Source organism: Hippoglossus hippoglossus, chromosome 18, assembly GCF_009819705.1.
Source record: "Hippoglossus hippoglossus isolate fHipHip1 chromosome 18, fHipHip1.pri, whole genome shotgun sequence".
NCBI classification, from domain to species: domain Eukaryota; kingdom Metazoa; phylum Chordata; class Actinopteri; order Pleuronectiformes; family Pleuronectidae; genus Hippoglossus; species Hippoglossus hippoglossus.
In genome coordinates this window covers 14,060,131-14,083,467 of record NC_047168.1, presented here as the reverse complement: position 1 = coordinate 14,083,467, position 23,337 = coordinate 14,060,131, and the positions used below count along the sequence as shown (strand labels likewise).

General features: G+C 44.0%; 4 protein-coding genes and 1 long non-coding RNA gene across 8 annotated transcripts; 2 read left to right on the top strand and 3 right to left on the bottom strand.

Moving 5' to 3' along the window:
- Positions 1-604: 604 nt before the first annotated feature.
- Positions 605-7,168, bottom strand: LOC117751861 (E3 ubiquitin-protein ligase TRIM68). Of its 2 annotated transcripts, XM_034568863.1 has the most exons (16): positions 7,007-7,168; positions 5,871-6,012; positions 5,311-5,560; positions 4,516-4,664; positions 4,288-4,392; positions 4,074-4,169; positions 3,679-3,912; positions 3,427-3,574; positions 3,174-3,221; positions 2,980-3,006; positions 2,838-2,902; positions 2,561-2,671; positions 1,952-2,070; positions 1,303-1,399; positions 954-1,182; positions 605-921 (listed from the first exon to the last, which is right to left on the bottom strand). In XM_034568863.1, the coding sequence occupies exons 2-15, from the start codon at positions 6,009-6,011 to the stop codon at positions 1,030-1,032; spliced, it is 1,743 nt and encodes a 580-aa protein (XP_034424754.1). In that variant the 5' UTR covers position 6,012; positions 7,007-7,168; the 3' UTR covers positions 605-921; positions 954-1,029. The 2 variants fall into 2 exon arrangements, with proteins under 2 accessions (XP_034424754.1, XP_034424755.1); XM_034568864.1 differs by lacking the exons at positions 605-921; positions 954-1,182; positions 1,303-1,399; positions 1,952-2,070 and adding an exon at positions 2,329-2,477 and having other exon boundaries at positions 2,534-2,671.
- Positions 7,169-8,960: 1,792 nt separating this feature from the next.
- LOC117751923 (ladderlectin-like) lies at positions 8,961-10,230 on the top strand. The gene is made up of 4 exons (XM_034568976.1): positions 8,961-9,069; positions 9,149-9,279; positions 9,371-9,476; positions 9,871-10,230. Exons 1-4 carry the CDS (start codon positions 8,976-8,978, stop codon positions 9,954-9,956), a joined length of 417 nt encoding a protein of 138 aa, XP_034424867.1. The 5' UTR covers positions 8,961-8,975; the 3' UTR covers positions 9,957-10,230.
- Positions 10,231-10,602: 372 nt separating this feature from the next.
- Positions 10,603-18,048, bottom strand: si:dkey-9k7.3 (circularly permutated Ras protein 1). 3 transcript variants are annotated; one of them, XM_034568862.1, is made up of 19 exons: positions 17,953-18,048; positions 16,962-17,013; positions 16,686-16,739; positions 15,981-16,112; positions 15,736-15,908; positions 15,376-15,573; positions 14,891-14,935; positions 14,711-14,800; positions 14,098-14,249; positions 13,918-13,999; positions 13,570-13,697; positions 13,405-13,489; positions 12,657-12,763; positions 12,391-12,503; positions 12,049-12,160; positions 11,673-11,813; positions 11,478-11,571; positions 10,856-11,026; positions 10,603-10,795 (listed from the first exon to the last, which is right to left on the bottom strand). In XM_034568862.1, the coding sequence occupies exons 2-18, from the start codon at positions 17,011-17,013 to the stop codon at positions 10,898-10,900; spliced, it is 1,887 nt and encodes a 628-aa protein (XP_034424753.1). In that variant the 5' UTR covers positions 17,953-18,048; the 3' UTR covers positions 10,603-10,795; positions 10,856-10,897. The 3 variants fall into 3 exon arrangements, with proteins under 3 accessions (XP_034424753.1, XP_034424751.1, XP_034424752.1); XM_034568860.1 differs by lacking the exon at positions 10,603-10,795 and adding an exon at positions 17,505-17,713 and having other exon boundaries at positions 17,953-18,033; XM_034568861.1 differs by lacking the exon at positions 10,603-10,795 and adding an exon at positions 17,632-17,713 and having other exon boundaries at positions 17,953-18,026.
- Positions 18,049-18,471: 423 nt separating this feature from the next.
- LOC117751941 lies at positions 18,472-21,916 on the top strand. The gene is made up of 3 exons (XR_004611941.1): positions 18,472-18,599; positions 18,812-18,827; positions 21,907-21,916. It is a non-coding gene; the product is annotated as an uncharacterized LOC117751941 (long non-coding RNA).
- On the bottom strand, positions 18,747-23,072 carry tkfc (triokinase/FMN cyclase). Its single transcript, XM_034568866.1, has 18 exons — positions 22,992-23,072; positions 22,326-22,515; positions 22,151-22,255; positions 21,766-21,953; positions 21,606-21,684; positions 21,427-21,516; positions 21,200-21,234; positions 21,019-21,103; positions 20,746-20,835; positions 20,511-20,627; positions 20,302-20,421; positions 20,061-20,198; positions 19,855-19,961; positions 19,673-19,779; positions 19,395-19,428; positions 19,157-19,249; positions 18,847-19,056; positions 18,747-18,764 (listed from the first exon to the last, which is right to left on the bottom strand). Exons 1-17 carry the CDS (start codon positions 22,995-22,997, stop codon positions 18,898-18,900), a joined length of 1,743 nt encoding a protein of 580 aa, XP_034424757.1. The 5' UTR covers positions 22,998-23,072; the 3' UTR covers positions 18,747-18,764; positions 18,847-18,897.
- Positions 23,073-23,337: the final 265 nt, after the last annotated feature.

The window sequence follows — 23,337 nt, the reverse complement described above, 5'->3', positions numbered from 1 at the left end:
AGTGTGAGCCGGGCTGAAGGAGCCGGAGAGGGCAGAACAGGAGAAAGTAGAGATGCACCGGGGTTTGGAAACATGATGAAACAGTTTGTTGTGAGCTCCGCATTTTACAGGAGGTGAATGTTTGACCCGGGGCCATAAAAACAGGTTCAACCACACCTGGTGATAAGAGACGTCATCCTGTGGAGATGAAGTCGAGATAAGGTGCATATTTTAAACGCGTCGGTGGACTTACGTACGCAGGTGGAGACAGAAATCAAACAGGAAATAAAGAACAAAAAAAACTTTTAACAATTTTATAAACTCATGTTTTTTTGTGTAAAATCTTATTACATTTAAATAGAGTGAAACAAATAGTATTTCGTTTATATTTCCAGGTGAAATGTAGTGGAGTAGAAGTAGAAAGTAATGCACATTTGTAATAGTTGGAGAAATTAAAATTGATTTGGCTTCATTTGGAAGATTTAAACGAAGAAATGAAACTTGTGTGTTTGAGAATCTGCAGAGAAACGTCAGACAAATCTGCCCCCTGGTGGTCAACCTACTGAAGTAAAGCAGAGACAGATTTGGGAGGAATATGAATTTTACACTGGAGGAGAAAAAAAACATATTTTACACAGAAATAAACATTTATTAGTTTGATGTAATGTTATATAACTTGCTAATGCATTGTCTATACAGTTTATACTATAGTTTGTGTTTATGTATGAGGACATTTCACAGTCTTTCTACAGTCTTTATGCTGAGCTGAGCTAAACTGGCTTTTAATATTAAATCTGGTCTCAGCAAATTATCAGCAAATCTTTCCTCTGAGGCTCAAATCCACAGGAAAATAATATTTGAATACAAACATGCAGATATGTGGAGCATTAGATTTTTTTTTATCAGTGAATAATTTAAAACACATCCAGATGTTAAACCTGAATTCTCAGTCAGATGACAACATCTGCCAGGATGTAAATGTTCCTACAGGGAAAGTTCAGTGCACAGGCGGTGAAGAAGAACAACAGATAACCAGCAGTGTCTCTCCTGTCACTCTGTGGTGTTCACTGGGGTGATGACCAGCGGCGCCTCGTTCTTCCCGGATTTATTCGTGCACGGGCTGAAGAACGGGAGGATGCACTCGGTGAAGGGGTCACTGAAAGTGTAGATGTGGATCTTGGCATCAACGTTGTAGAACGACACCTGCACGGTGGAGAAAGAGAGAGAGAGAGAGAGAGAGAGAGAGAGAGAGAGAGAGGAGTTATAGCTGAAGAGAAAATACTGTTATGATAAGTTTTACAAAAACATTTCCCCATAGTGCACCTGTCCTTTCTCAAAGTCCACAAATACGCCGATCTTCTGAGGCCGGAGGGTCAGGCACACGTCTGTGGAGGGTTCAGTGCGAAAGGCGTATTTGTTCCTGAGGAGAGAAAGTATAGAAAAGTTAAACACGTTAAAGGGAATTAAATAAATTAAATTAAATGAAAATTTGTATTTCTATAACCATATTTAATTCTATATTATGTCTTTTTATATTTTTCCAACAATATTTAATATCCAATCGGCTGCATATGCACTTTTTTTTTTACAATTTCATGACAAAGACAGTTTTCAACATCACTTGGTGACGTCCAGGTTCCATTTCCTGTTTTATTTTGTCAGTTCTTACATTTCCTGTCTTTTTTACAACAGCACACCTGTGACCTGATCAGTTTCCTGCCCCTGCGTTTCCCACCAGGAAACCCCCTGCAGTCGGTCCCAGTGTTGTGTCCTCGTGCACATGTTCCTGAGTTCTTCTTCTTCTTCTTCTTCATGTGTGACCTTCACTACTGTTCCTGGATGTGATCGTCTTTCCTGGACCGACGACTCGTGTACGACAAACTGAACTGTGGGTAAATATTCCACCATTCGCCTCATCCTCTGCACTCCAGTGGGTTCTTGTGTAAATGACCAATGGCTGATGGGGACTCACTTGTTTCTGAGGCTGAGGAACCAGTATCCGTTCTCCGGGGTCACGTCGATCTTCCCCTTCCTGCTGATGGATTTTCTGGCCACGCCCATATCCCAGTCCGTCTTCCCGCCCACCTCCACCTGCGCGCATCATAATTATCATCAAACGTGTCATTTAATCATGTGACACGTGCTTGTGATCATAAATGTTGATTGGTTCGGGAAAACACTAAAGCTCTGTGACCTTTGACCTTCAACCACTGAAATCTCATCAGTTAATCTTTGTCTAAGTGACAACTAAACAAAATTTGAAGAAATTCCCTAAAGGCGGATTTGAGATTCATGTTCAAGATGCCAAAAACATAAGTGAGGCCACTGTGACCTTTGACCTTTCAGTTCATCTGTGAGTTGTAAATGAACATCTGTACCAAAATTTGAAGAAATTCCCTCAAGACGTCCATGAGATATCGTGTTCAAATGAAAAGTATGGCCAGAGAACATAATTCCTCCGGCCACTAGGTGTCGCCGGAGCAGAGGCTTGAAAACACACATTTCCTCCTTTTTTATTTTAGCAGTAGAAACGTGAATTTATTGTCAAACAGGGTCATTTCCTGTTCAGAGCTGGACTCACCTCCCAGTAGTGTCTCCCGGAGGAGATGACCTCGCTCCCCAGGACACACACGACTCTGTCGAACCTCTCCGGGTTGTCAGGGAGCAGCTGGTGTCGCTCGCCACATCTCACCTGCAGAGCGACGACTCGATCAAAACCTCGCTTCGCACAAACCGACAACACAATTTTACCGTTGACGTCAAACTGATGCATCCGTGGATTATTTACATCTCCCTTTTAAACACCAGCTCACAAGTGTCAATTATCACGAGTTGCAAAGATCTAACGAGCGTCTCACACTCTTCATGTCGTCCGTCACAATCAGTCGTGGATGAGCGGAGTTGCCGTCCAGAGTTACGTCCACTGGTGAAGAGAAATGTGCAGAATTACACTTTTAGTCACGACATGACGCGAGTTGAGTTTGTGAGAATGTAACTTACGTGCATACTCCTGCACCCGCCTCATTCCTGCAGAAACACAGACCACGTTTCACATGTTAACAGATTAAATAAAGATCTAAAGATAAATTCTCTAGATTCATTGATTTAAGGTGGAATCCTCACATTAGAGTCAAGTGTGTGTATAATCCGTTTAAGGTGGGATAGTGTGTGTCTGAGATTTCAGTCTCACTCACGTGGCTGCGTTCGGACGGGACTGGGCTCCAGCACCGAGGCGGGAAAACCTGGACAGGAACAAGATTTACGACATAGATTCAAAAATATCTATAAAACAAAATTAATCTAAAAGAAGTTTGAGAGAAAAGTTTTCATCTGCCTCATTACAGGTTGTATTAGTTGTGTTTCTGTATTTAAGGCTTGAGAGTAAAAGCTGAGGCTCATTAGCTCAAATCTCCGGTTGGAATCCGTCCCTGTGTTTCACTCACTGACCTTTTTCTGCGAAGTTCCTCAGCTCCTCCTGGAACTTCTCCAGCAGAGCGGCCAGCGACCTGTAGATGGTCCCTGATCCCAGGTCAGTGGTCACCGACACCCCGGACCAGTTCTTGGTGGGAGGAGGACTGGAGAGCACGTGGAACGTCTGGGAAGTAGGTGGAAATAAATAATATCTCCGATCATCACTCAGCGGCTCCTAATGTTTTTATCTGTTCATCATCAGATTCAAATGTCAAACTTCTCACCGACCTTGACGCAGTGGCTGGGGTCGTTTGACTGGGCGAGCTCGGCCAGGGCGCTGGCTCTCCTCCGCAGCTCCTGGACCTCCAGCTCCAGTTGTCTTACCATGGCGTCGGCCTGGTGCTCGGCCGACCTCCGGCTCATCTCCATCACCTCCATCAGCTCCGCCTGCGAGCGCTCGATGGCCGACGCCAGGGCGGAGAAGAGGCAGACGCTGCCGGCCGTCTCTCGCTCCACCGCCAACTGGGTAAAGACAAACGTGTGAGAGGTTCCATCTTTTCATACACAAGCTTATTTCAGCTGCATTAAGACTCCTTTATGAGGTTTTACCACCAAAACAGATGGAGCTATTCAATATTAATTATAATAATATCAACATGATTGATATTACGTGTGTGTCTCACCTCCAGTTCACTCACTGACATTCTGATCTCTTCAATCTTCCTGATTCTCTCTCTGATCATCTCCTGGATCTCCTGCGACGACACACTGAGCTGCGACTGCACACACACACATTTCATTATTATTATATTAAACCTTCTCTCTCTCTCTCTCTCTCTCTCTCTCTCTCTCTCTCTCTCGCTCTCTCTCGCTCTCTCCCTCTCTCTCTCCTCCTACCCTAGTTTCCCTCCACTCGTCCTCCACAGACACTGTGTCGTGATCCTGATGCTGCTCGGCCTCGCACTCGGGACAGATGCACACTCGGTCGGTCCGACAGTAAACCTGTAGTCGAGGAGGGGGGGGGGGGGGGTCGTGCTGTCAAACCTTTTATCTCAACTTAAAATCCAGATCAACAAAAAGTACGAGTTTGTTCAATCAATATCAGAAAGAACCACATAGTTGTACCATGATGCCCCTGCTGTGGATCCCACAGATAGCGATGCTCTGGCTGCTCACCGCCCCGCTCATGGTGAAGCGTCTGCGGCTGCTGGAGGGGCAGAGCTGCGGGGGGGGCGGCGCCGAAGAGGCCAGCAGCTGTGGGATGGGGTCGTTTACTGAGGGGGGTACGGGGATCGAGAGGAAAAATCAAGCTGAAGTGATGACAGAAGCCATCTTTGACAAACATTTATCTGATGTGGACTTGTGCTGTTTGTGACCTATACTGCAGCCAGCCACCAGGGGGCAATCAAGATGCTTTGGCTTCACTTTTCTGTGTGTGCATGTACAAAATAACTCCACAAAGCACAGACGGACTTTCACCAAACTTGTTGAGAATAAAATTTGGTAGTTTATCTCCAGAGGATCAACTTTTGGATCTGATTTGGTTAAAGGTCGAAGTTCAAACGTGACCTCAAACTCAATGGAATGGCGTTCCCATGACCCTCCACTGTTCTCTGTGTTGCACACGTGTGAAATCTGCGTGTGCATGTGAAGATTGCTGCTGTGCAACATATCTGCGTGAGGTCCGTCATGTATCACTGCAGCTGACAGGAGATCGTCTGTCAGAGCTGCTGTCCCTCACCTGAATGCACCACCTGTTCCCCCCCGGTTAACGTTTTCCAGCATCAACATCAGCTTTGTGGAAATTGAGAGCTTACGAATATTAACGTCCATGTAAACGTATCTGACTGATTACTGACACTTACAGAAAATGTCAATACTGCCTCCATGTACTGATGTGATCTCGTGTCTCTGTCTTACCCAGTGACCGAGTCTCACACGTCAGCGGCTCTGGCAGCGCTCGAGGAAACTTCTTCTTCAGTTCATCAAATAAATAATCAGGTACGTTTCCATCTCCTCTTCCTCCTCTCTTCTTCTCCGTCCCCACTCCTCCTCCTCCTCCTCCTCCCTTCATGTATCTGAACTGCTCGGTGATCTCCCGCAGCGTCCGGTTGATCTGCAGGTCCGGTCGCTTCGGGAAGGTTTTCTTACACAGAGGACACTGGCAAACCTGAGAGGAGAGGAGAGGAAGATGAGAGGGAGAGGATGAGGAAGAGGAGAGGATCTGTACTGATACACTGAAGGTTAAATGATGATATAGAGTCTTATAATGTAAAGAGTGCACATGAGAGACACAAAGAAATGAAAGAGGGAGGCAGGCGAGTGAAAGAAAAGAAAGAAAAGTATTAGTTTAAACTGAGGGAATGGAGGAAGAAAGAAAGAAAGGAAGGAAGGAAGGAAGGAAGGATGGAAGGATGGATAAGAAGGAAACAAGGGGACACAGAGAAGGAAGGAAGGAAAGTAAAAAGATGGACACGCACCTTGCATCCATCCCAGTATCTGCTGATGCAGGCCATACAGAAGCTGTGGCCGCACGGCGTGGACGAAGGGCTGTTGAACACATCGAGGCAGATGGAGCACAGGAACTGCTCGTCGGACAGAAAGCTGCCGTATAAAGACATCCTGTAGGGGGAGAATCCACAGTATTTACAGGTTTATCGCTCAGTTTGTTCATCGCACAGCAGCTGAAAATGTCTAAACCCATTTGAAACCACGTTTAAATCTGCTGGATCCAGGGTTATATCTGGATCTGAACCAAACTACACACACTCATAGATACCAGTCCCCTGAATATGCAGGTTTTTACATTAAGATTCATGAATTTCCTCAACATGCGTCACATCCTTCCACCAACTTTATTCATAATCCTGCTCACAAACAAACCAACCAGCGTACGGGGGGGGGGGTGGAAACATAACCTCCGTGGCAGGGGAAATAAATGGAGACATTATATAACTGGCTCGTATCTCTGCTGTTGTCACAGATCAGATTAGGAAGTCAGAAGATGTGAGGAATGAAGAGCGCAGAGATTTTGCCGTGGATTATCACCTACGCTTTTAAGTGCAGTTTTAATAATCTAAAAAGGGTTAGGTGATGTTTTGAATAAAAAGTCACACGTGTTAATTTAATAATATAATTTTCTCCATCTTTCTAGATAACTGAATAAACCACACGCTCCCTGAACACGGCGTCCCTGAAGTGTTTGCAGGTAAGAGATCCAACAAAGCGTCGATACCGATCATTAAAATAAACACGTTAATCGAATAAACAACTCGATAAAACCGAGCCTGGACACGATGTCTGTGGTAAACTACAGATTGAAAATGCTTCCCAGGTTCTTTCTCATATTAGAAGTTCGGCTCTAAAAACACTTTAGACCTCCTTTACCTTGGTTCCTCGGGATAATTGTGATTCGTGAGTTGTCGTGAGTTCAATTTCCCAATTTATAGCTGAAACAACCATGAAAAAATCATTTAACGTTTTCTATCATTTCTGTCGCGCGCTTCTCAAAAAGTGTGTTCGTGTAACTCAATATATTTGGGTTGTGAACAGTCAGTTGGACAAAGAACGATGTTGAGATACTTTAAATATGAAATAAGATCTTAGAAGCTGATACCTGTGCAGCTGATGATGATGATGATCGTCGTTGGTGTTTTCAGGTGAATCCAAAAAGCTCCTTTTTATTAATTTTCTCAATATTGTGTCTTGATCTTTAGACTCAAACTCTCACTTATGAAGTGTGTCTGCTTCTCAGGCTGTCATATATAGGTGTGTGTGTGTGTGTAAGGGGTTGTGAGTTTCCAATCAAAAGTCGCTCCACGCCTCACCACGCCTCACCAAGGTGGAGGAATGACACACACATACTCACAAAGTAGGTCAAAGGGCCACGTCTCTATATCTGCAACCTATATTTCCCAAAAACGGCCAAACGCCTTTTTTTTGTTTTGTGCTCAACTTTGCTCAAATTGGGTCGAATGGAGTTTCATGGGATCAACGTGCAAATCTGTTTTTCTACTTTTTACTTTTTCAAGACCAATGCGCATTGTACTAAAGCTGCTTTAATCAAAATGTCTATTTAAAAAATTGAGGAGATAATTTCTTCGAATGTGTGTGAGTCAAGCTAGCTGCCCCGAGACGCTTTTAGCTACTCAGGCACAAAGTTCAGCTCTTTATTGATAAGTGTCCTTTGTTAATTCATCACAATCTGCAGTTTAAGGACAATAACGACAAAAATTTGCTCTTTATCGTCTCCACCATCTGTGAAAAATGTGTTTTCGCCTTTTGTGTCATTCCCTTTCAACTCCGAGCTCGTTGTGTGCGTTTTTGTGTGTCTGTTGTGTTCGGTGTCCTCGTTTCTAATTCCTTCCGACCAGCGAAGCGCTGCGGCCAGAGCGAGATAAGCCGAGCTCGCAGACATCGTGTACCCAAACAGGATGTTGTTACGAAACTTCTCCAACCGAGATGCAAATCGTGTGGAAAGCGATTTGCAGGGGAAGCAGCAAGTTGTGGTTGACGAGGGCTAATTCTGTGGTTGCCTCTAAAATGTCTAAATGGTTTTAGAAAACGTTACACAACCAATGCACAAACTTTTCAAATGTTTTACTCAGTTTAGGAAGAAGTAGTATTATCGTGTTTTAGCTCGTAAGAGAGAATTAAATCCATCCATCCGTTATGTAGCTGTAGCTGCCCGTAATCCTTTGTAGGTCCCGGTTGGCTGCAGCCAATCCCAGCTCTTAATCGTTAAAGAGTAAATTGAAAAGATTTGAACTGAACCTGTTTGCATTTCATTTGTAGCATCACGTCACATCTCTTACACCTGTCAATCATTAAAATACAGATTGTGCTTCCATGCTTTATTTCCAGTAATAGTATTGTCTTGTAATCATGATACTTTTGACAGTATCTTGCAGCAGTGTGATATAATAGTATATAAGTATATCAATGCTTTTTATTTTACGGCTCGTCACAGTGAAGATAATTTCAGATACTTTATATTTTACAGGATAGTCCTATCTATGATGTCAAATCTTTGTTTATTCAGTCATGACGACATTATACTAAGTAAACACATCGTCAACAGTCAGAAATCTTGAATACAAATTAAATCCACAGTAATAATGTCGCATGATGATTAAAAACCCAAGTACAAGAGTAGTTGTGTTAACGTGGTGTATGTGTGTGTTAACGTGGTGGTTTCACGATGACTCCCACAGACTCACACAGACGTTTCAACACACGTAAACTTCTGTGTCATGGATGCACAGATAACAAATTAAAAACGTGCTGGTCATTTTTCTGTGTTGAGTCCGAACCACAGTCTGAACACGAGACGATGAGACGACTCGTTTCCTCTATCTCCTCCCTCCTCCCTCTCTTCACGAGTATTAGTATTAGAAGGTGATCATCATCTTCAGTAGCTGCAGCATCAGCTCCACCATGAAGGCTGTGTTTCTGCTTCTTTGTGCCGCGATGGCTCTGACCGGAGTTGCTCGTAAGTTTCCATCCCGAAGCTTTAGGTTTTTTCGCAGATGCTCGGGCTGATCCCTCCTTTCTGTCTTTTCTATTTCCCTTCAGCTTTCAGGGCCATGCCACTACGGTGTCCCAACGGTTGGACTTATATCAGCGGTCGCTGTTACTACTACGTTTCAGCTAAGCTGAACTGGGCTGAAGCTGAGGTAATCGGATCTGGAATAAAGTTTAAAATTGTGTTGTGTTCTGTAACTTTTTACGTCAATTTTTATATATCGCAAATATCTCCACTGCCTGACCATGAATGCAAACCTCGCGTCTGTGCACAGCAGCTCCGAGTATCGCTCCATTCAGAGGGTGATCACGAAGGGGTCCAAGGTGTCCGGAAGGACCTGGATTGGAGGAACTGACTGCCAAATTGTATATTTTTACACCATACAGTCATTCAAACGTTATTTATTCATATATATATATTTATTTACACTGTTTGCAATTGTTATTTCTTGCTCAGGAGGGAATTTGGCTGTGGAGCGACGGCACTGCTTTTGACTATCGGCACTGTGGCGTATTTGACAACAGACATTCGAAGCAGCACTGTGCTCTCATGAACTACGGAGGTAAGTCACAGTAAACACAGTGTTTCTAATAAACGCACACGTATATGGAAACTTTAGAGGAAACGTGCAGTTTAAATATTCCTAGGTTTTAACAGTATTCAAATATTTATTATTTATGCTAATGATTGTACAGTATACTGTTTTGATGATCTGTGATGCTATGCATATAGAGTTTATCGCAATTAGCGTCGTGATAATAGCAGCGAGAAGTATGGAGGTAACATATGGACGAGGCAGGGTTGATGACCTATACTGCAGCCAGCCACCAGAGGGCGATCAAGATATTTTGGCTTCACTTTGGGAGCTGTCATCACGTCCATCTTTAATCACGATCTATGCAAAGATATGCTGTTGTGTTCTGTTGCATTTAGTGACGTCTTTTTTTCTCTTACAGACAACAAGTGCTGGGATGACGAGAAATGTTCCGAAGAATTTCCGTCTGTCTGCGCCACAAACAGATATTTTCCTTGGAGAGGATGAAGCGCACACACACACACAGACACACAAACAGGCACACACACTGCTTTGTGTTTGCTTTTTGCCATCTCGTTTGACTCCTTCACCTCTTTACAGTCGCTGCAACAATTTCTAAATTAGAGGAACTAGTCGACATCAACAGGAGCTGCTGGGTTGTGTCTGTAGGTTTTGTGTCTTTAATAAGAGGAAACTAAATTGACGCTTCTAACTCGCCCTTATACTGGCGAGGGAGCCGCTTTTCTTCATAAACAAATGCAAATAAAAGCTTCAAGCAATGAAACAAGCTGTTGTGTGCATCTGTGTTCAATCTGCTGTTGGTAGAAGTTTAGCACTCTGGTTTTATACAAATAAACAATGTCCAAGTGTCAGGGGTCATTTGGATTTGATTTCCACTGCCGGCCTTTTCAGGCAGGCAGATACATACTGCATGTTGGTCACAGTGGGTTGATACTTGAAATCATATTTTATCATATTTCCTGACCTGCAGTGGTCAGACACAACTAAATGTCCCATATTTGGATCAAGCTAAATGTAATGAAAACATCACAAAAGCAGGAAGATTTAACACGATGAATAAATTATTTTATTTCACGTGAAACAAATTGTTCCTGGAAAACAGAAATCCATATAAATATAACACAGGCTGATTTCTCTGCCACGACGTCGTCGTTCCTTGTGACTCAAGAGGGAAATCGAACTCCCTTTCGTCCCTGGTCTGACATATTATTGGTTCCACGAACATCCAGCGCTGATGCTTTCATCTCTAACGTGTAGATCTGTAACTTCAAGAGATTTTCTAACTTTGTATTGAGCGAAAAATGAGGCGTCGAGGTTTTCAATCATTCAATCAATCTCATTCCCCTTTGCACTTTAGTCACGTCTCATTCAACTGCTCGTCTTTACAAAACGTTTTCACTCAAATAGTTTTCAGTTCGGTTCTGGTTTTACTTTCTGTTCATGAAGGTCTTTTTCTTCTTCGCGGGCTTCTGCTGGGTCTGAGTTGTGTTGCTGCTGTAGACGCTGGTCGCTCTCTTCATCTGGTACACGAGCTCGGCTGCTTCATCTGAGAGCGTCTGCAGCAAAAAAACTGTTTTTGAATATTCACGCGTGACGAACGACACGTTGTTTTAAATCTGAGAGGAAAGATAAACCCATTCTGGAAATATTTGCAAGAGAATAAAGTGTGCAGAAGTTATATCTACGGACATCCCCACCTACAGATAGAAATTATAATTTGTTAAATATTGTTCAACTAAAGACAATAGCCAGCTAGTGTAGCTTAGCATTAGGACTGGAAACAGCTGGGGCAAACAGCTGGACTGTTTTTTTTGCAAGTAAACATTGTAACAGCTGTTTTATCCAGATGTTCCCCATGTTTCATCCTGAGCTACACTGACCAGCTGCTGACTGTAGTTCCAAATTAACATATTTTAAGTCATTTTAAGGACGATAATCTATAAATCTTCCCTTTATGGAATGAAAACCTGGAATCTGAAATGTGAATCATGTGACTTCATTGTTTACCTGGGACTCTGCCGTGATGTCGTCACAGATCGTCGTCATGGTGTCCATCCAGTTGCCGTAGATCCTCTCTTGCGTTGCGATCGGCCTTTGCTCACTTCGGGGCAGAAAGAGGAAGTTTGTCCCCAAGAAACACAACATCAACACACAGACAGACACACAAACATATTAGTTAGTTCAGAGGTCAGACCCTCGTACCTGATCTGTGTCAGCAGGTCTTGCTGAGCTTTCAGTTGCTTCTGTGCGTCCTGCACTCGACCCTCCATGGTTAAACTGGCACAGAGCTGAGCACCGTGCACGCCGAGCACCGCCATGTTGAAACTACCGGCACCAATCCGACTTCAGGCCGACAGGAGACGAGATAAAGACAAAGGAAATTATCGGAATGATGGAAATTAAAACTTTAGTCTTATAATATTACGACATTAATCTCAAAATGATACTTTTTCTGTAGATTGCTACATCCATACTTCTGTTTTATTTTGAAAACACATGGAAGCGGATACTTATATATTATATTACTGATAAGGAGCTTAAACTCTGGTCTGGATCAGCGTTGATCTGTTTCCTTCACCTGCAGGAGGTCACTGGTCGTCGCTCGGTTATGATGCGAGTGACTCGTTGTTGATCTCTGGTCTTGAAGCTCAGCTGGAGTTGGAAAGGGAGAGTGTCCCTCTGAAGGAAGACTGACAAACGCACAAACACACACAGACACACAATATCTTTTAACAACAGCTCTTTTTCCACCTTTACACACTTTTTATTCCAAAGTTTATTTTTATGCTCGACAGAACAAACCCTCTCGACCTGTCGTCTCTGCAGGATCGCTGCCAGCTCACAGTCCCGTAGTGTAAACAGACGTAACGCACTTCCAGTAAATGCAGATTGTGTTTGTGGAGGTTATCAGGGGCCTCACCTTCCATGAACTCTGGTTTGACGGCGAACTGGGACGTGATCTGCAGCCCAGTGGTCACGTTCCCTATCTCTCTCACCAGCTTGTGGTCGTTTTCATCCTCGTAGGGGAAATAACTAGAGAGAAGAGAGAGAATTAGAAATCTCAAGTATTCATGCAGATAAAGAGGAAACAGATGAATGGATGGAGGTGAAAAGGGAGGAAATAGAAAGGAAATGAATTTGTATTTTGTTTTGTTTAGTGTAACGTCAGTGTCAGTCACCACCCACATTCCATCACAAGCAACCAGTGTTGCTGTGACTCCTGTCGCCAGCACGTTGTCCATGGAGGCTGACTGGATCTCCGTTGCTATGGTACCAATAGACACGATGTTCACCTGTGCAGGAGAGGAAGTTCATAAATGATCCACTATCAGTATTTGTTTTAAATTGAGTCTTTTGCAAGTTGATGTTTGTTAGTGGACGAACCGTAACCTTTAGAATGTCCCTTAAATCATTAGAATACCCAGAAGCATCAGTGTGTTGGTTTTGGCTGCCGTGCAGCCGGACTCCTTGTTTACAGATCATGATCACGCCCTCTGGTTTGTTTGCTGACTGCGTGTTGTTGTTGTTGTTATAGCAACTTTTCACCATTTTCTGATGGTTTGCTGACTTGTAGCAGGGAGACGAGCGCTTTCCTCCTGCACTAACAGGTTGAGGGGATAAAACCACCGTGCTATAGCGGCGTCCCAACACCAGCGTCACAGCAGTGCGGCTAACGTGTCTGTTTGCAGTGACGGCTTCAACAGAGGGATCCTGTAAGACTTGTGGCTCCAGGGGGCGCTGTTGCCACTGCCCAGCAAAAGTTACACAGTGTTGCTTTAACTACAACCAGTCCTTTAAGTCCAGTAATTGTTAAAGCTTGTTTCTTAGTGCCAGCTGTACTGCACAAGCATGTACTATATGTATATGTATATGTACTGTATGTTTATGTACTGTATGTATATGTACTGTATGTATATGTACTGTATGTGCTCACCCTTCCTCCTGTCGTGTCTGCCAGTCTCCCGACATCCGCCAAGCGACAGTCCGTCCCTTCAAAGCTCATCACTGATATTATGACTCTTGGAGATGAACAGAAAGAAAACGTGATTTACTTTCTTTATTTATAGGATTTTAATAGATTTAATGTTAATGTCCTCACCCACTGTCCACAGCCTGCACAGCCAGCTGTCTGTAGAAATGTGGTGTCAGCGGAGAAGAGGCTGGAGAAGACGTCTGCTCCATCTCCCCCAGTCCGATGTTGGCTCTGCCGTCAGTGCATAAAATCACCTGCAACGATCAGCAGCTTCCGTCAGCAGCGGTTCACACGGCGTCATTGTCACGATGGGACCAGGGATCTTTCAGTCAGTCATTCATCACGGTTGATTGACGTCTAATTCTTATTCGTTAACGTCGTTAAGGACAAACAATCCTACACGAGCGTCTTAAAATAAAAACTCTTTACACGACTTTTTACACTTTTCTATTAAAGGCCTGGAGACCTGCTCACCTTTGACCCGGGGTGCCTTGACGCCATGGCAACCGAGGCTAACGCCGCAGGGCCGAGACACGTGGCCCCGTGTTCCCTGAGGCTGGATTACACACGTTAATATTAACTGGGATTACAGACATGCAGCACAGGGAGGCAGCGATTTGAGATAAGAAATACAAACACAGCGTCGACACTGACTCTTTAACTCTTTGAACCAGTTGGATGTAGGTTTCAGCGATGCAGTGTGGGACGCTGTAGGCCGCACCCTGTTCCCAAATATGGTCGTAGTCCACCAACGCCCAGTCCCTGAGCGTTAGAGGAACACTGGTGCCATCACCGTAGATCACCACCTGTTCAGAGAGCGATGAGGAGTTAGAAGTAGAGCGAACGTTTCATTTGTGTTTCCACATAATGAGCATAAAAGCAGTTCAAACATGTGTGATAAAAACTAAAAGGAAAATTAGAATTGAATATAAAGAGCAGGTTAAGATAAGATTGGACACGATAATAAATCAGTTAAAACGTTTATCTCCCTTCATAAGAAACCATCTGTTGGTTCTTTCTTCTTTTAAATAGTTTGTAGAGTTATTTGTTTGTGTTGTTGTGATTTCTCTTATTTCTCTTCCGTCATGTGAACCTTTCATGACTGAGCCAATGGAATAATGACATCACCATTATTCACTATAAATTCACTATAACCACTATATATATATATATATATATATAAAATGCTGCATAAAAAAAACAATGATTTAATTACATTTAAAGTTATTTAAGTTAATTTGAAAATGGAGAAGTTTTATTTCCCTGCCTCATCACTGAACGTCACCAGTGCCACTCTCCTGCGTGGGGAATCCTGCAGCATGGACGACAGCGCCCTCTGGAGGGCGTCCTGGATACCCTGTGACGACACAAGAGAAAGAGATAAAGATGTTTTAAACTGCAACACGTGAACAACACGTCCGCTGAGAACTTCCTGCAGGCATCTCACCTCCAGCCTGGATACGTACACTGGGAGTGCAGAGCCCGATGGGACCTGAGGGGAAGAGGAAGAGGAAGAGGAAGAGGAAGATGATTTGAGACTCACATGAAACAACTTTAACTTCCAACATACACTTATTATTATATTGAATTAATTTAGTAACTCATGATGTCCTTTTCTCCTCAATTTAAACTTTGCAGAGTTAACGCTAAAGTGATAAAATAAACTAAATGAAACCAGCTGTTACTGGAACGTTCAATCAGTCAATCAACATAAACTTTAGATTGTCTCTCATTATTTGGGATATCTTGGAAAATGTTTGTCCGCCGTGACCTTTGACCTTTGACCCATCATCTCCAAAAGTTAATCATCCGGAAAAAAATGACTAACAGCGAGTTGCGTGAAAATCCGATGCTGCGTTGTCGAGTTGTTTTGTACACAGACACACACACACACACACACACACACACACACACACACACACACACACACACCTCTGTGGTGACGCTCATGCTGCCAGATATGTCCACACAGAAAACCACCAGCGAGTCCTCCAGGTTCTGGTAGTCGTCGTCGCTCAGGCTCAGCAGGTAAAGGTCGTCACTGTGCTCACCTGTGCACAGACCCGTGCACGTTCCCGTCACATCCACGTGCACGCCGTTTACACTTCCACAAAACTCGCACACCCACATCTGGACGAGGAGAAGAAGAGCAAGAGAGACTTTATGTCTCATTTTATTTAAAAGCGCCTTCAACACAATAAACACGACTATTAGAGAAAAATGCCAAAAAACGAAAGAAAGAAAAGGAAAAACAGAAAAGTTGATGAATAAGTGAAATCAAGTCTGACTCACGTTCCTCGGTAGAGAAGTCAGACATGACAAGGCAGCACTACATTTCCCACAAAGCACTGGGCTCTGAATGGCCTCCTGGTCTGTGTCTGGTTGGATGTTGACCAGTTGTCCAACACTGAGGGACACGACGTTGACGTTGGCTTTCAACCTGTAATCCGCCTCCATCTTGTCAACTGATGGAGCAGAACAGAGGGATGAAGAAACAGAGAGAGAGAAGAAGAAGAGGGGGAGAGGGGTAAACTCACCTCTGGGTGGGAGGGGAGGGGGCAGCGAGGCAGGAGCTTGTCTGGGCTTGAAGGAGGGAAGATGGGGGAGAGAGAGGAGAGGAGGTCGAGGTCTGAGACGAGGAGGAGGCACCGGAGGAGGACGAGGAGGAGCTGGAGACAGAACAACGCATTTTAATATCAATCAAAGTTCTAATTATTTTTTAGTATTTTTTTTAATCTATATTATCTAATCACCTGGAACATTAAACACAAAATCGTGGAAGTAAAAAGAAAAGTGGATATAATAAACTTTTTATCTGCTTCACTTTTGAACTTTTTAATGAACGTTAACGACAGAATAATTAAAATGAAGCCGATAGTGAGATCTGTGTGTGTGTGTGTGTGTGTGTGTGTGTGTGTGTGTGTGTGTGTCTGTGTGGACTTTCCCCTGCTGAAGTGTTACTTGTGCTTCTCTGTCTTTTGCACTTGCAAGCATACCCACCCACACACACACACACACACACACACACCCACACACACACACACACACACACACACACACACACACACACACACACACACACACACATTAGCCGTTACTGCTTTCCTGTTATTTTACCCCAGAACTCTTGAGAACATGATTAACAGAAAAACATCATTTTCGATGCATTGACCTTTATGAATCCTGTCTGTGTCTGTGTGTGTGTGTGTCTGTGTGTGTGTGTGTGTGTGTGACACAATTACCTTCTTTCACTACGTTGTCATATTCATGATTCATAAGAGGAAAACCTGTCGATGCTGAAAATATGAAATATGATGAGCGTCAAAGACGTGATCGCCTCAATGAGTAACAGATTGTAACTGAGTAAAAAGGTAAAAATGTATTTATGCTGCAAAAGAAATATGAAAAAAACAAGGTTTAAGGCAAAGAGGAAAGTTTTAGTCAGAAATGTTCCAGAGATTTTGTCATTTTGTGAAACTCTCGTGACATTAGTGAGAAAATGATTTGAATGCTGTCACCTGCTTCATCAGATCTCCAGTTACACACAACATGGCTGCAGGCGAACTCCATCTGAGAGGCAGCAACACACACGAGCATCCGTTTCATTGTCAACATCATCTTTGTGTATTATTATGTTAATTAAATGTACGTTCAGATTTATTTACATTCCTATGACCCTGACGTTTAGTGGTGCTGACCGTAGGATGAAGAAATACGACACATCAGCACTATGACGACTGCAGATCAGCTTTCTGGCTTTGGGGCAGTTTATATTATCCCCGTGGCAACTGCAGCCTTAATTTTGTTATTGTCCTTTGCGAACAGATGTCTGAGTAAAAACGTGAGAGCAGACGCTTCCTGTTTGAACGGCTCTACGTGGAAAACAACATTTGATTTTTATAAAATCCTTAAGCAGCACAGAGGCGACACCACTGAGTTTATTGCAAAGAAATCAGATTTTCCACCTTAATTAATTAATTAAGTTAATGGAGGGACAGAGATTTAATCAGCAGAAACATTTGATTCATCGTTTTAGTCGATTTCAACCAAATTTACCAAACATTGACTTTGTTGCAGCTTCTCAAATGTGATGACTTTCTTTTCCCTCAGGAGCTTAAACATACAGCCGGACTAAATCTGGACATTTACATTGTACTTGTTGTGTATTTGTATTTTAAATGTTCACACTTTTCCCCGTTCAGTGGCTCAGGTCCTGTTCCGTTTTCCTCTGAGTCGTCTCACATCCTTTTCCATGACGTTCCATTCAACACTGAATCAATCATTGAGAAAATAACTGATAACAGCAGCTGTCAGTCGAATGGTGACTTCGGACTTTCTGCTGTATATTCAAAAGCTTTTCGGTAAATGTTTCTGAGATTCTTCCCCGTCACACGCCACAGCTGCTCAGTTTTTAATATATAAAATCATAAGTTACAACCTCAACCACCAGTTACAACCTTTTTATGTTTTGTAAACGTAAACCCACAGTTACATCAAGAAGAGAATTACCTTTGTGTTGATCTGTGTGCGGTTGTGTTTCGCACAAACTGAAAGCAAGTGTGTCTACTGCTCGGTGGTTCTTGTGTGAATGTGTGGGTGTGTTTAATGTCGAGCAAGCAGCGCCGAGTGTGTGTGTGTGATTTGCGTGTCAGGAAGTCGTACTTATGAGAAATGACAGTTGAAAGAAGGAGGAAAAAGAAGCTGCTGCTGTTTTGATCAGAAGAAAAAAACGCCGACCTCAGCTGTCTTGAACGAGCCAGACGCTGACCTCTGACCTTCTCGGGGGGAAATTCACGTGTGTAGAATGAAAAGGTGTAAAAACCACATCCACAAAACTCACATTTGTGTAAAAACAATTGATTTATTAGTCAGAATTCACACTGTTCCATCAAGAAAGTGTTTTTTAATCCATTCACAGTTTCATTTTTTATCAAAACACATCATTCAAAAAGTTGGTTTAGCTTCAACACTGGAACCGGTTTCACCAGCTGTTCGCGAGTTCACACGTAACCTGGCTCCAATGTGACTGAGATAAAAATGCACCTCAGTGAAACAGGTTACACCTCATGACCACGGCACCATGTCAGCGCCGGAGAATGAGGGGACTGCACCCACCGTCGTTCAGGGGAAAACCTGCTGTGGCTTCTTTTAAACCAGTGCCCATGACCCGTGACCACCTAAACTCTACGATCGGCTACGTACAGCTGGCTGTAGCTGTCGGAAACAGCATAATGAGGCCGCATGATACGAGCTCTCAGCCAAAAGCAGAGTTCAGTTAGAGACCAGAATGTATTCATGTTTGTGTGTGTGTGTGTGTGTGTGTGTGTGTGTGATGGTCGTGGAGGTTTGAATATAGAGTAAAAAAGAGGTTAACATCACAGTGAGTGTTACGTCCCATTCATTAAGGTTTCTGAGACGTGATAGTGTTGTTCTGTTTGTAATCATGTGGCTGTTTTACTTCCGCCCCTCCAGTGACTCCAACACAGCTCTCAAGATGGCGGCTACGGCCACGGCACCAGGGTCGGGCAGGGTGACCCGCTCGGCCGCGATGTAGCTGGCCCGCCCCGCCCTCGCCGTGAGGTTCCGGGTGGCCTCCGCCCCCGAGGCCGCTTTCTAGGATGACACAGGGAAGAAGGACGGCAATTCAGGGAATATATGAAACTCAAAGACGGTTGTTATCTGATAATCTCTAGTTTACAATGAGTTACTATACCTGCACTGCAGCCTGCAGTATGACCATCTGTCCACCAGGTGGAGCTGTGGTCAGTTTCATCAGCTCATCCACAGCAGGAAACAAAGCATCCAGCTGTAGAGGAAGAGAAGCAGATGTTTAAAGATAAAACTGTTGTTTTACAAATGAGGCTGCGGAGCCCAAATAACAATATCATCAACCAGGAAATACCCTTTCAAAATAAAAGAGATGCATGAAAAGTTGTATAGAAAACTCTCACCATTGTTCTGTCTCCAGGATCAGCTCCACCATATCTGGAAGACATTCAAATAATACGATTTTAAATCTGTAAATTACCTGTATTGAGAACTAATAGTTTGATTTACAAACTATCAGGTATTTACTTTATTTTATTTTGAAAAGTTGAAGCCTACAATTCTTCTAGGAATTCACTGCAGAAACTTCTTCAGTTATTATTGTAAATGCATTGGATCAATGGATGAAAATTAATCAAATTAATTGATTGACAGTTTCTGCACGTGTCAAACACCCTCGCACCTCCTCATCGCCTGTGTCCCAGCATGCACTGCACTCGCCCAGGCTGCAGCGTCGCTCCGCCCCTCGGCCACATGACCAGCCGCTGCCGTCAGGAACAGGCTGTACAACTGAGAGACACAAGGAGGCTAGTTAGACGCCGTTCGCTGTGAACGACTTTTTTATATCTACTACTTTAAACCTACCGCCCCTGATGACCCGCCCATCTTCTCCTGCACCAATCCAGCGAGGACTGAGAGGAGTTTCCCGGGGCAACCAGGGACCACATGACCCCGGAGCCACTCCTGAATGGCTGAATGAACATTTTTACAATTACAAAAATCGTTATCAATCAAACATGTTTTTTTGGGGTCTTTTATCATTATCTGCAGTTTAACTTTTCTACTCTTACCTCTGGCAGCCTGCGCATGAGTGTTACCGCAATCTCCGTCCCCAGCGGCTCGGTCCAGCGAGTTGAGTTCCTCCTGTTTTTCCAACAGTGTGGAACAAACTGACTCTAACGCTTTGTGCATCACAGGACTCAGTGAACCTGGACGGGAAAAAATAAAGCAACACAAACGGTTGTATCAAATAATATTATAACTGACAACACTCAGGTAGTGTCCCGTCATCTTGTAACCATGGAAACCAACCTTCAGTGTGTATATCGTCCTGCGGCGGTGTATCCATGGTGGGAGGAGCTACGACGTAGCTGTGTCCGCTCACATGCACACTGCTGAGATTTGGCCAGGCGGGGGCGCTAGTCGTAGCGTCTGTGTGGGATAAGGGACTTTTCATTAAGGCTGGAGAAGGGAGGGTCCTCACAAGTATAGACAAACAAACTTTGTGTGAGTACGCTCACCAAACAGTCTCAGTGTTTCCTCGTTGGCTCGCATCAGGGTCAGTGACACGCCCGCCATCTCCAGTGACGTCATGAATGAACCGGACATCACCCTGGCAACCGCCACGCCGCGACTCTCTGTAACCACAGAGACACATTCCACAGCATCCTCAATGGAATGTGTCACACGCACACTCACACACACACACACACACACACACACACACACACACACACACACACACACACCACTTACCCAGACAGGTGATGGCAGCTCGAGTAACAATGGCCATCTCCAGACAAGACAGAGCTCCGAGGTTGTTCACACACACGACCACATTGTCTCCTGTACGATAGAAGGACACACACACACACACACACACACACACACACACACACACACACACACACACACACACACACACACACACACACACACACACACACACACAAACACACAGGTCAAATAAACACTGTCCGCAGAAACTAAAACTCACTAACTGTAATAATACGTTAAAGTTGAGCGAACCTGGTTTCAGCGGCAGACACGATTGGCTGTCAGGGTTGGTCATGTGATCGATCATGGTTTTTACCACCTCGTCTGCTGACGTCACCTGATTAACAGTAAAAACTGATAACTTTAGAGAAACAGAGTCAATGGAATCAAACACAAAGTAGATGTCGGTTTGTGTCGACTAACGTTGGATCACCTTTGACCTTTTGATCCCAGGTTCACCATGGATACCTGAAAACAAGATGGAAGATGGTGGTGAACATTAAGAGACAGATACATTTAAATGTGATATTTGAGTAAACATTTAGTTCACAGTTTGCTATATTTGCCTCATTTCATCATCTTGCTGATCAACAAAATGAACCTAAACAGTTCGTATCAGATCTGTAATCCAGTATTGATCCTGCTCCCTCTGTCTCTTACCCAGACCCAGCTCCATGTCTCCCGGGGACAGGTCGAATGAAGGCAGGGAGCCGGGGACGCTGCACGGAGACAGACTCACCCCGAGTGAACCTGCAGAACAAACATCGACAGAATGTTTTACTTGTGAAAAGCCTCCCGATAAAGACGGAGCAGTGAGGGAATGAAGAGGTGAAACTCACCGACCCCCTTTAAAACCTCTGTCACCCTGGCAACGATGTGGTCCAATGAGGAGCCTTCCTCTGCCAACGCACCTGCCAGCTGACAGGAAGTGAGGGACGGTAAGATTTTAATTTGTTTAAGTTATTCTTTGTTTGGTTAACTTTTGTGGTTTTCGTTTACCTTGTGTATAAAGACGGTTCCACACAGGCCTCTCCTCCCGGCCTTACTGGGCCGGTCAAAGGCGCAGTCCTCGGCAACGATCACCATGTCGACAGTGACGCCGTGGTTACGGGCCTGCTCTGCAGCCAACCCGAAGTTGAGGCGGTCGCCGGTGTAGTTCTTCACGATGAGAAGGACCCCGGCAGCTCCTGTGGAGGGAGGAGGGTTGTTATTACCTCAGCCCATGAGGTTATGTTTGTATTCTTCCAGTTTCACGTCCGCCGTGTGTTAGATACGTGACATTTACTTGTTGTGTTCTCACATGGACTCACTTGGACATTCATTTGGTAAATAAAAAGACATAGAAGTAAAGTTACAACCAGCTCGTACATTAGGCGTACATCACCTGCATTATGCAAAGACATGATGGCTGCCAGGATGCTGGCCGGTGGTGGTGATGCAAACACTCCACCTGCGACTGCTGCCGACAACATTCCTGCACCAACATAACCTGCAGACACGAGGCAGGGAGATTAAAGTGTGAGAGATAAATGCTGATAAGACGATTAAAGAGGACCTACCCCCGTGTGCCGGCTCATGTCCTGACCCTCCCCCCGACAGCAGGGCCACTTTGCCCCTCAGACTCTCCAGGTCGGACCGAAGCACGACCCTGTGGCCCCCCAGCAGCGACAGGCCCCCGCTGGCCCTGACCAGGCCGCACAGAGCCTCGTCCACGCAGCTGTCCACCGAGTTTATCAACTTCTTCTGGGGCTGACGGACAGAAATAAAGAACACACTCACAAGTCATATCATACACTGACAGTTCATGATTTATTGTGGTGGTTTAATATACCTTAAAGTACACAAAGTGTTTTATGAACTAAGATTTAACTGTTAACATGTAAATGCAACAGTAATAATAATGTGTCAGTGTGTGTGTGTGTGTGATATAGACACTGCTCATTCTACAGAAACACACACACACATAAATCCAAGTTTACTTAAGCTGAACAAATATAAATAATAAAACAATAAAGTTTCATGTGCAGCAACATTACCACAGAATGAGACTTCACTGTTGTGGACTTTGATCTCTTTGAATGATCAAAGCTAACACAGTCCTGCTGTAAACACACTGTCCTCCATCATGGCGGCGACGATTCACAGTCTCACACACACGTTACTCCTTTAATCTGTTCACTCTTTTACTCTAATGTCTTTCAAAGTCATTATTATTGTTATTTTACCTCCATTTCTTCCTTCTTTTCTCTCTCGAGCCGGAACCAGCAGCGTCAGGTTCACCAAGTTAAGCTAGCGGGACGCCGGACGTAGTGCGTGTTGTCTGCAAAATAAAAGCATGCAATTTATCTAAACGTATGAAATGTCAATTTATTGGTATGATTATACCACTAAGGCTTAGAATAGTGGAGATTTATTGAATACACAGATAAATGCTACATAAAAATGCAAAAATTAGCGTAAACTGAGGCCATGTTCATACTTAGTCTCTCTATTTTGAAAAGAAATAGAGGAAACTCTGAACGTACGAACGTTAGATGCAGGTGGGCTCTTACTCCCACTTTATTGTTTCCG

Coding starts and splice junctions, on each gene's coding strand:
- LOC117751861 (XM_034568863.1), bottom strand. CDS start 6,011: ATGTCTTTATACGGCAGCTTTCTGTCCGACGAGCAGTTCCTGTGCTCC. Junction 3,222..3,426: donor GAGGAACTTCGCAGAAAAAG/GTCAGTGAGTGA, acceptor GTTCCTGTCCAG/GTTTTCCCGCCTCGGTGCTG. Junction 2,903..2,979: donor GCGGGTGCAGGAGTATGCAC/GTAAGTTACATT, acceptor TCTCTTCACCAG/TGGACGTAACTCTGGACGGC.
- LOC117751923 (XM_034568976.1), top strand. CDS start 8,976: ATGCCACTACGGTGTCCCAACGGTTGGACTTATATCAGCGGTCGCTGT. Junction 9,070..9,148: donor CTGGGCTGAAGCTGAGGTAA/TCGGATCTGGAA, acceptor GCAAATATCTCC/ACTGCCTGACCATGAATGCA. Junction 9,477..9,870: donor TGCTCTCATGAACTACGGAG/GTAAGTCACAGT, acceptor TTTCTCTTACAG/ACAACAAGTGCTGGGATGAC.
- si:dkey-9k7.3 (XM_034568862.1), bottom strand. CDS start 17,013: ATGGAGTTCGCCTGCAGCCATGTTGTGTGTAACTGGAGATCTGATGAA. Junction 15,909..15,980: donor CCCTCCCCTCCCACCCAGAG/GTGAGTTTACCC, acceptor CTGCTCCATCAG/TTGACAAGATGGAGGCGGAT. Junction 14,000..14,097: donor CTGGTTCAAAGAGTTAAAGA/GTCAGTGTCGAC, acceptor TGTGTAATCCAG/CCTCAGGGAACACGGGGCCA.
- tkfc (XM_034568866.1), bottom strand. Junction 19,780..19,854: donor TGGGCGGGTCATCAGGGGCG/GTAGGTTTAAAG, acceptor TGTGTCTCTCAG/TTGTACAGCCTGTTCCTGAC. Junction 19,250..19,394: donor ATCCTGGAGACAGAACAATG/GTGAGAGTTTTC, acceptor CTTCCTCTACAG/CTGGATGCTTTGTTTCCTGC.